General features: G+C 46.7%; 1 protein-coding gene across 1 annotated transcript in view; it reads left to right on the top strand.

Annotated features, from left to right (window-relative positions):
* The first annotated feature begins 232 nt into the window (after positions 1-232).
* The window catches only part of LOC105294779 (triple functional domain protein-like), a 236,917-nt gene continuing 227,179 nt past the window's right edge, over positions 233-9,970 (top strand). The window contains exon 1 of the mRNA XM_023532946.1: positions 233-287. Coding sequence (XP_023388714.1) covers positions 248-287 — 40 coding nt within the window. The 5' untranslated portion in view covers positions 233-247. The remainder of the gene's footprint in view (positions 288-9,970) is intronic.

The raw sequence follows: 9,970 nt of genomic DNA, 5'->3' as shown, positions 1-9,970 counted from the left end.
AGAGGCGAGCTTTGCGATCCGGAGGAGGCGCGGGGGGCGTGACGGGGCGTCCCCGGGACCCCAGAGGCAGCACCTCCTCCTGCCCGGCCCAGATCCCTCGCGAGCCGGGCCCGCGTCCCCGCGTCCCCGCGCGCAGTCCAGTCTGCTAGCGCGTCCGGGTGGCTGCAGAGGAGCTGGCGGCCGCGGCAGCCTCGGGGCCCGCAGCCCAGAGCGCATTGCCCAGCAGGCCAGGCGCGGGTCAGGGAGGATGCAGGCTCGGAGCTGGAGAGCCGTGGAGGGCGGGCCAGGTCCGGGCCGGGGCGGGCGCGCGGGAGCAGGGCGTGTGCGGGGTGCTGGTGGCGGCCACTGGGAGGACGACGGGGCCGGGGATGCTGAGGGGAGAGGCCCGCCCTGGGACGCGCGGTGGAGGTTGGCGGCTCATGTTTCTTCGTGGCCTCTTTGGAAACCAAGTCCCCAGATTCGGTGAGAGCAGTTCGGTAATACGGGTCACAAGGAGCACTTCGCCGCGGAGGGCGATGGTCTGAGGCAGAAGTTAGCAGTACCAGTAGATACTAGTGCTGTCTTCCCCTCGGTTTTTTGTGATCTTTGCCAGGCGGGGTTATTTTTGAGTCAGTTTAACAGATTGGTTGTAGCTGGAAGTGACATAATACCGAGTCTGCAGTGTCAACGTGGGGTTAATATACTTCTTAGTGTTCCCTTTCCCCGCGAGGTCTCTGCAGAAAGCAGAGGTTTAAGAAAACGTGAACTCCTTGAAATGAAAGCCTTTCTGCTTCTTTTTGTTCACCTAGCCCGATAGACTAGCCCTGTCTTAATAGAGGAACTGGGTCGTCTTCACTTAATGCCCTGAAGCTAAAGTCTAGCTGTCTTCTCCCTGACTCTGCCGCCTGTCACAAAATAATATATTCTGTGTAGAATTCAGCTCCTCTCTGTTAGAAAGCCTCCCGTAGATGGAATTTTTGGTGCTTGTGAAAACAGACTTTTTACATCTTTATTATCACTTCTTATGCTCATAAAAGGCCCCGAGGACATCAGGTTGGACTGCATGCCCACGGAAAACCTGCTCCCTGTCCATGTGGCTCTCCGTAGGGTCGTCTGGGGAGATTAATCCGTTGGTGGCCATGCCTAGGCCTGTGCTCGCCCCCAGGTCCTGCTGCTGCTGTTCATGTTCAGTTTGGGGCAGAACCAGTGAGTGCCGCTCACTGGTTTGTGCCTCTCTTCCAGCCTCCAAACACACCGCCCCGTTCGTGTGAATTGGCATCAGGAACCAGCAGATTTTAAGTAGGCAGCAGTTGTGCTGTCCCATTCCAGGGGTAGTCTGGAACATCTTTTAAAAGTGCTTTTCTCTCCTTTGGGAAACTCCGAATCCCTGACCTAGATCTTGGCTCCAGCATCTAGGGCATGATGTTTAGCAGAGGGTAGAGAGGGACCATTCAGTTGCATCAGTGGGGGTGGGATGCGGGGTTCGGACAGTCAGAGCAGACCAAGCATGAGGACGGTGGGTGGAGAGCTCACCTGGTGGACCGGCTCAAGCAGCAGCGGGGTCCTGGGCAGCTTGACTGAATGTGGATGGCTGAATGGAGAGGCCGGCTCATCGGTAAAATCTCACATCCTTTCCTAAGATGTAGAAACACAGAAAATAGGTTCTCACTGACTGGGGTGGACAGATCAGGGGGTGAACGTTTTTTTCCAGGGTGTTTTTGAGCCTGGTGCTGAAGATTGCCAACACACCTAGACAAGGCTGCCTTTCATTTCTCAGCCCTGGAACGGTTTGCTTGACCACCTTATTTTCTTTCCTTCTTTTTATTCTTTACCTGTCATGCATTAAAATTTATTTTTGTAGTCACACATTGAAAACTGGTACCCATGGTTGGGTAAAAGAAAGGGGAAGACTTCAGTATAATAGGACTTTTAAACAATTAGGACAGTCCAGGAATAGAATGGGCTGCCATGTCAGTTCTTTGATACCAGAAATGCTCAGGCAGGGGCGCTGCAGCGTCCCAGGGTTCAGAGTTGGGTGCGGGGACAGGACTCCTGCACTTGAGAGGGGACTGGGGCAGTGGCTCAGGGGCCGTTTCACTCTCTGAATCTGTGGTTCCCTCTGAGCTCCCAGCACCTGAGGGTTGTGCTCCACTTTTCTCTGGGGAGTTCAGGGCTGCAGAGCAATGCCTGCCCTTCCCCTCTGCTTCGTGGCACCCAGTGTCCACCTCACTCAAGGTCTCACCTCGTACGCTGTCATTTCATTCTCCATTCAGATCCTTGGCACAGAAACTTCCTATTCATTTTGACAATCCCGAGCCCCCTTTTATACATCTGGCACCAGGAGGCAGGTCAATTAATGTTAAATTGGATTGAGCTGAAAAAACGTGCTTATTGTGTTAAAGGGCAGCTGAGATTTTCTGCATATGTTAGTGAATCTCAGACCTCACTTTTCTACTTTGCACAGAGCTCAGCACCAAAAAAGATCAAGCAGATTTTAAAGCAGAATCACACACACGCACACACAAAGCCACAGACGTGAGCTGGTACGGTTGTTTATTTTTTATTTTACAGAAGGCTTTTAGGGTGTTTGAGTGACTTTCGCGTGGAACTCTGGTAGCAGTGGGGTCAGGGCTGGGAAGTGTGCCCCCGGCTCTGGTACTCCGATGCCTCTCATGGCCGGGACTTTGCTTACATTAGTTCTCAACCCCACTGGGACCGATCACTTTTATTGCCAATCTATTTTGGGGCTCTATTCTTGTGGCAATAAATCATTCTTTCAGAGCTCTCTATTTAACCTTGCAAGAGTGTGTGCGTGTGTGTGTGGGGGGGCGGTGCTTACATAAATGCATTATTTTTAACCTGCCTGGCGTGTTTCAGGTTGGCATTAAACGAGTGTGTAGAGAATAAAGGTCTGTGGCTATCCCGAAGCATTACGGCCCGTCGTGCTGAGTTTCCTTCAGTATTGCGTCTTATTCTGGACTCCTGGCAGCGGCCCTTCTCTTTCCTATGGGATATATGAAGACAGTCGAGTCTGTTACTTAGGAAGAGAGCAGTATACGTATCTTTCTGTGTTTTGATATGATGGTTTCTTCATGGAGTATCGAGAAGCTTCTCTTCATATTTATGCTTCTAACACCACTGAAGTAGCTGGCCTCCAAGCTTTCCAGGTTACTTCTGTGTATATTTAGAGCCTGGCAGCCTGGTCTTTGTGAAGACTGGTAATAATTATTGTATTCAGAAGTCAGTCCTTGTTACCTTCAATATTTTGAAAAGGCAAGCTCAAGAAAATCTCATTTGATAGTGAATGTTGGTTTCTCCTTTTTCATTGGCACAGTGAGGCTCAGTTTTAGAAGAAAGCAAAGAGATAGCCAAAAATAATTCTATAAGGGCTTTCAAGAAATCAAAGAGCATTAAAACAGTCATTGACAGAAAGTTTTCATTGAGACCTTGTAAACTGACTTATTGACGTGCGGTATTGCATTTTTCCCTTTGCAGTTTAAGCATTCAAGATTTAAATGAAGATTTAAATGAAACCATTTTAACCATTTAAATGATTAACATCGACTAACCAAGATTTAAATGAAGCCAGTGGTTCTGTTCAAAATGAATCGTGTGGTTTAAATATGTTCTTCAAGTGTATATTAAAACATGTGATTAATCTGGTCCTTTTAGACCCTTTAATGTAATGATAAATTTGGAGTTTGTTTCTAACTGAAAGTGAAAGATGTGTTTGAAGCTGTCATCATTTAAATCAGCTGTATCTGATATTTATGTACTTGACTCCTCTACTGAGAAAATAAAATTTTATCTTATATCCTTGGCAGAATTCCAGCGAAAAGTCAAATTCTTAATCAATAGCCCCGCTTTACTGCCTAGTAAAATCACTCATGTTGATAGGGATGAATTGTGCCTTACTATAAAAAGCAGTCTTAACATCCCCCTTCATCCCTCCTCAATTCTGTAATGAATTGGTTTTTATTTCCTTAAGTGCGTTGTCTGGACAGATTTTTAGTAGCACCCCTGACAGGACCAGCATCTACTGCAGGGACAGTGAAGAGACGGGTTTGCGCGAGGAGCCCGCTGTGTTCCGGGGGAAGGCAGTGGCATGCTCTGCCTCCCTTCTCGTTTCAGTCCTGAGGGTCCAGCCGAGTGGACTCGGGGGACCTGACAGGGGCAACCGCGTTATTTGTCTTGTGGATGGAGATGCCGCCTTTCGTATCCTCTCCATGCTTCTCAGCCCCATTTAAGCGGACTGCCGGCAGTGACCAGGATTGGAGAAGGGGGCGAGCGGGGTCAGGTGGCACAGGACAGGCTCTCTCGTCCTACTGCGGACCCGCTGATGGGCATCAGCAGAGCGGTGGGCAGGGAGTGGGCCCGGATGGGGGGTCTTCTCAGTGTCCCCTGCACTTAGGAATGCTGGCTGGTGATGCTTCAGCTGGAGCCATCCTGGAATTCCTTTGCTGTACCTTCGAAATGAAGGGAAAGCAGCAAAAGGAGGAAAAGAGGTAGGGACTTGGACAAGGCCCGCACGGTGCTGGTTTCTGCCGCCTTCCCCGCTCTGCCCTCCCACCCCTGTGCCCACAGTGCGGGCGCTGCCTCCGGGGCGGGGGGGTGGGGGGCTTTACCTCCCCGCTGGTCACGGTGCCCATCCCCTGCCAGCCCCCGGTTTCCCTCTCCCTCTGCCAGTTTACAAAGAGGAAACATATCTGGCTCGAATTTCCAATGTGGCCTCCCAACCTTTGACGTCGTAAAGCCTTACATGCGGACAGACATTCTCATTTGAGGGAAGTCTTGTTCTCATATTTAATGGCTATCAAGTGCATAAATACTCATTTTCAATTCTCATCCACTGATGAAAGCACCGTTTGCTTACTGAATAGTCGTTACCCTAATTTCCTCTTTTTTGTTCCTTCTCCGCTTAAGGAAGCCCCTTGAAGCCCATTTTATGACTCACCTGCCCTCTGGGAAAGGTTATGTGTCAGGATCGAGAGCAGAGCACAGTGTGCTGTGCTGGCTTTGGAGCGGGAGTTGGCGGGGGGATGAGATGGGGTAGGGGGTGGAGTTGGAGGGTGGGCTCGGCTTCTGGGGCTTCTTCGCAGTGAGTCTGGAATGTTTGGGCCACTACTACATGTTCTGTGGAACGATAGAACCTCATTTTGGTGAAAAATAAACTCAAGTTTTAGAGGACTGACGATTTGAATTAGCCATGTATCCTGTCTGGCTGGGGAGGGTCGGGCCATCTCGTATTTTGGAAGCATCACCCTGTTTGGGCTTTGTCATAAATTAGTACACTTTACAGTTAAATCGACAGAGGGAACTTTAATGAAAACGTTGTCAACAAAAAGAATAGGGTCTAGGTCTAGGGTACTTCGGGTTTGTAGTGTCCCTGTGAGTCAGTCAGGCTTATTTTCTTGGTGTGTGTTGTCCTGTTATGGTTAGTGATGGATTGCACTTGCTTTCCCTTTGTGGGTGGGGTTTCTGCACTGTCCTGGCAGCTGTGTGGACCCTCCCGTCTTTCCCTTCAACCAGGAAAGAGGTACCTGGTATGCTGCACCTTCATTGTCCTGCTGCTGAGAAGGGCTGGGGGCCCTTTGCCACCTGGTGATGATGTTAGCATTGAAACAGTGTAGCTAGGAACAGATAAACAAACTGTTACATCCATTGGGTTACTGCTAAGTGACAGAAGGCAGTCTCAAAAGGCTACACAAACTGTATCAATCCACCTAGGTGACATTCTGAAAAAGACCTAACAGCAATGAGAAAAGATTGGTTGATCGCCAGAAGTTAGGGATGGGAGGGTGTGACTCCAGGGGCAGCATGAAGGGCATTTTGGGAGATGATGGAACTGTACGTTTTGTAGTCTGGTTGTGGTGATGATTATATATATCAAAATTCATAGACCTGTAAACCAATAAAAATTCAGCTTTACTGTATGTTAACTTAAAAGATAACATAAAAATACTAACAACAATCTGGAAATAAACATTTATTACAAATCGGAGAAATATATACATAATGAAAAAGAGCCTCCTCAAATCAATAAGAAAAGACAATCCAAAAGGGAAACAGGCACATAGTACAAGCGGCCAACAAGTAAATATTCAGCCTCACGAGCAGTCAAGGAACTGCAAATAAAAACCACGAGATCCCAACAAAACCCAAATCCAATATAAGTCATTTCTTTAGGTAAACTGGACCAAAAACAGTAACAGTGATTCTGGAAAGGTCTAAAGATAGTGGTGGTCACTCTGACAGAGGGCATGAGACTTTCCGCAATTCTGGGGGTAGTCTAGGGAAACTTGAAAGATAGTTGTGAGGACCTAGAGATCCACTTCTTGTGTTCTGTAAGAAGCGTTAACTTAGGAGAATCCATCTGGCATGTAAATCGCATGGGCTGACTTCAAAACAAAACTATCTTTGGATATGAACAGTCACCATTTTTCCTGCTTCAAATTTTCCCACTTCAACGAATTTTGCTGCTGTCTAGATAGACGATAGAAAAAGAGTAGTTCATGCAGGATGATCTGCAATGTCTCAGCATTTCTTGGTGTTACAGAAGGAATTTCTAGGGGTAGGTTGCATTTGGAGAAGTGGGAGTTCCTAAATTAGCATCTATGTGAATATCTTTTTGCCTCTGTTCTTGGGCCTTCACCTATTTAATTGACGTTGCAGCTACCTGTTTTTCAGTATTGTTAGTTAATGTATGAATTTATAAAGTGTTAGTCCCTGCACTTAACATTCATAACCATAAAATAAAGCTAGTCTTGAACTTGAGGAAAACGCAATTCAAATTTAAAAGTATAGTCCTTGAATATTTTAGATAGTGTTTCTTGCTATCTTTTTTCCCCAAGTATGTGTAGGTATGTATAGATCTTGGGAAAGTCATAAAACACCCTGCTTTGGAATTCTGTGGAATAGGTAGTTTGAGTACAAGAAGGAATAAATGACTATATCAGAGGCTAATATTTGGAATGTACTTTAAAAGAACCCATGTCTTCTAATCATATGCAGTCATGTGTATGACATGTATGCTTTAGGGCAAAATGTTTTATTTTGAAAATTTTGCATGTGGAATGCCTGTAAGAAGTTGGTCAAAACAATATGTGTATAAAATCATTTATTCCTTTTGCTTCGCTTTGTCTTCTCACATGCCGCTGTTTTGAACACCATCACTGCAGAACCCATGGCGGGGGCCGCTCCTGGGTAATTTAGAATCTGAAAGTTGTACGTTTTCTTGCATTTCTTTTTAGTCAGCCTTTGTTCTGCACAGCAGATGTGTTACGATCTGCAGGACTAACATAAATTTTATTAGTTTTTGGATAACTTTATTAGTTTAACTGTGCAATGACAAGGGCCAAAGTACAGTTCCTCTGTTATTCTGAAGGTACACGCAATCTTTGGGAAACAATACGTTGACTAGAATGTTGTTATAAATATTTCTACTTAACTACTCTCACACAATAAGATATTTAAAGTTTAAATTGTTTAATATTTTGTCATCCAGATAATTGAGATAAACTCCTCATTAGTCTAATACTAAACGAGTAGTGTTTTTTTGTTTGTAGGTAGCTTTTTAAAAAAATTCATGGTTCTAAGAAATTTTTTCCATCCCTCACTGCCCTTTCTAGTACCGCAGTAATGATAGCTGCCGTGGAAAGGGATCAATTCTAGCTCAAAAAAACCAGAGTGCATAGAGACAGAATATATTTCACACATTCAGAGTTATTTCCATTTTCTTGCGCTTGTCCTAATAAATCTTGGGTTCAGGAGCCTTAAGAACCGGTGCTAATTTGATGGTTTCCAGGCTATACATTTTCTTCATGTGACAGTTCAAGGGTCCCCTGGTAGGTGGCCTGCGTGAGAGCAGTTCCTCCTGGGAGAGGCTTCATGGTGGAGTCGTTATGTTAGCTGCTCTGTATTCCTGTTTCTTTCCCCTGAACCAAATTGCTGGAAACCTTTGACTGTAAACCTCTGGCAAGATTGAGAGGCGCTCTCTGTAAACTTCCTGTGACAACTTGCAGTGTGGACATGGGGTCGTTTCGGGGGAGACGAGGACGGCAGGTGGTCTCGCAGTGTCTGCCGCTCTCCTTTGCTCTCCATGCTCTCGCTGGAATCTCACTCCTTAGCAGCTGCTTCCAGAGCAGAGCGAGCGGCCAGGACGCCCAGTTGTCAGGGGTCAGATAACACCTTTGGAATTAAAATAAGTGCGTCCAGAAAGCAATAACCTGCTTGTAAGATCATAAGATGATATGCAAAGTATCTTCTTTATTTTCTCCAAATGCCATTAATCCCAGTCCTATCCTCCAAGAAAACCTGGTAAAGTCCTCTTAACTTATGTCCACTGCTGATGCCATCGGCTACCATCTGAGTGCCTGTGACTCTCGATGCTTCTCGTGTAAATTCACATCCCCGCTTCTAGCTGGGATTTGCTGTTTTGTATTAGGATGAAGGTCTCAGCCTCTGGTGAGGCTGAGTGACCCGCCCCAGGTGCCTGAGCAGGACTTTGACCCCAAGGCTGCCAGACCACAGAGCCCTAATGGAGGGAGAACAGAAATGACCCTCAGCATCCCACAAAGTCCTGTGTCGTAATTTTCAAATCTTCAAAATTGGATATGTATATCTTCGTGTGTTGAGGATCGAAGCTACGATTTTTCAGTCTCACGCCAAACAAAACTCGAGTGGAAGATTCCAAGGCACAGCCAGCATTTTTCTCGTGTTGGTCCTGGCCCTATAATTTCATTTCTACGCCTTCCCTCCCCTCACCTAATTCAAACTGCTACTCCTTTTTACATAAAGAGCCCTCGTCATCTCATCTCGGCTGTCTGTCTGAGGCATGAGGCTGTATTAGCTTTCCTCGGCCCCCAATCCCCACCCCCAACAGGATAGGAAATCTCTGTAGCGGTCAAGGTTGGCAGAGGGAAGTTTGGGTAGGTGGGGAGAGGCTGGGCAGGGAGAGACGTTTTTTAGCTGGTTGCTGTGTGACACATAAGGATTACCAGACTTCCTTTCTAATTTAGGAAGGCACCAGGCTAGGGAGTGGGGAGAGGCTGGAGGCTGCTAAGATGTTCTTTTGGGGACAGTTTTATGAGGCGGGTGTGCCAACCCCTGGGTTCTCTATATATAGCTGTTTTGTTGGACTCACTCATTTTTTCACTCTTATTCATCGAAACATAGCTGATGATGTGTTGTGGTTGTGGGGAGTAGGGTTATTTGTCACCGTCCTCTTTTAGAAAGATAACCGACTCTTGGGCCGGTGTTCTAGGCTTTTCTGTTTGTGGGGTGCGTTTCCAGCAGTCACCCCTCATCTGGCCCCCCTCGCCACGGCAGCTTGATTCACGGGGTGCTTGCTCAGGTTTGTCCCCACCTGAACCTCGCAGCATCGCTTCCTCATGGGGGCGTGGTCCGCGGCCGCGTGTCTCTGAGGAGCTCGAGTCTGCCTTGGACTTTTAGTACTGTAGTCAGAGGGATGATTGACATGCTGGCGTCTCGGGTGCAGACGCCAGCGTTTATGACCCGAAGGTTTACTGCACTCTAAAAATCTACACTTTTCGTTTTCACCCGGTTCGTTCAAGAAGTTTTTGTAAGTTTTAAGGTTTTTTTTTGTTGTGTTCAATTCTTGCTTTTTAAAAATTTCTGGAATTAAAAACATAGTATTGGCCTGTGTTTCATGTGAGATTATGGGTTGCTTTTGACATAAAATTTTAGTTTATCTTTGATTTTAAACTGTCAAAGGAGTACAGAGCTCAAATTCATATTGGTCGAACTGAGATTTCACCGTATTATTTTGGCTGCTGTGTTGGTTTACGTCTTCATTGCTGATTACATTTCAAGTTCGTTGGGTGCTTTTTGTTTGTTTGTTTGTTTTTGGGGGGGGCAGGTAAGTTTGTTTTGAAAGCCAGCACTCTGTTCAGAGAAGCAGGACTCCGGCTCGTTCCTCAGTCACTACTGTTCCACCACACGTGGTCCCCCCACCGTCCCCACGCACTCGAGC

Source organism: Pteropus vampyrus, unplaced genomic scaffold (assembly GCF_000151845.1).
Source record: "Pteropus vampyrus isolate Shadow unplaced genomic scaffold, Pvam_2.0 Scaffold94, whole genome shotgun sequence".
NCBI lineage: Eukaryota > Metazoa > Chordata > Mammalia > Chiroptera > Pteropodidae > Pteropus > Pteropus vampyrus.
This window is presented reverse-complemented; position numbering and strand designations above follow the sequence as displayed.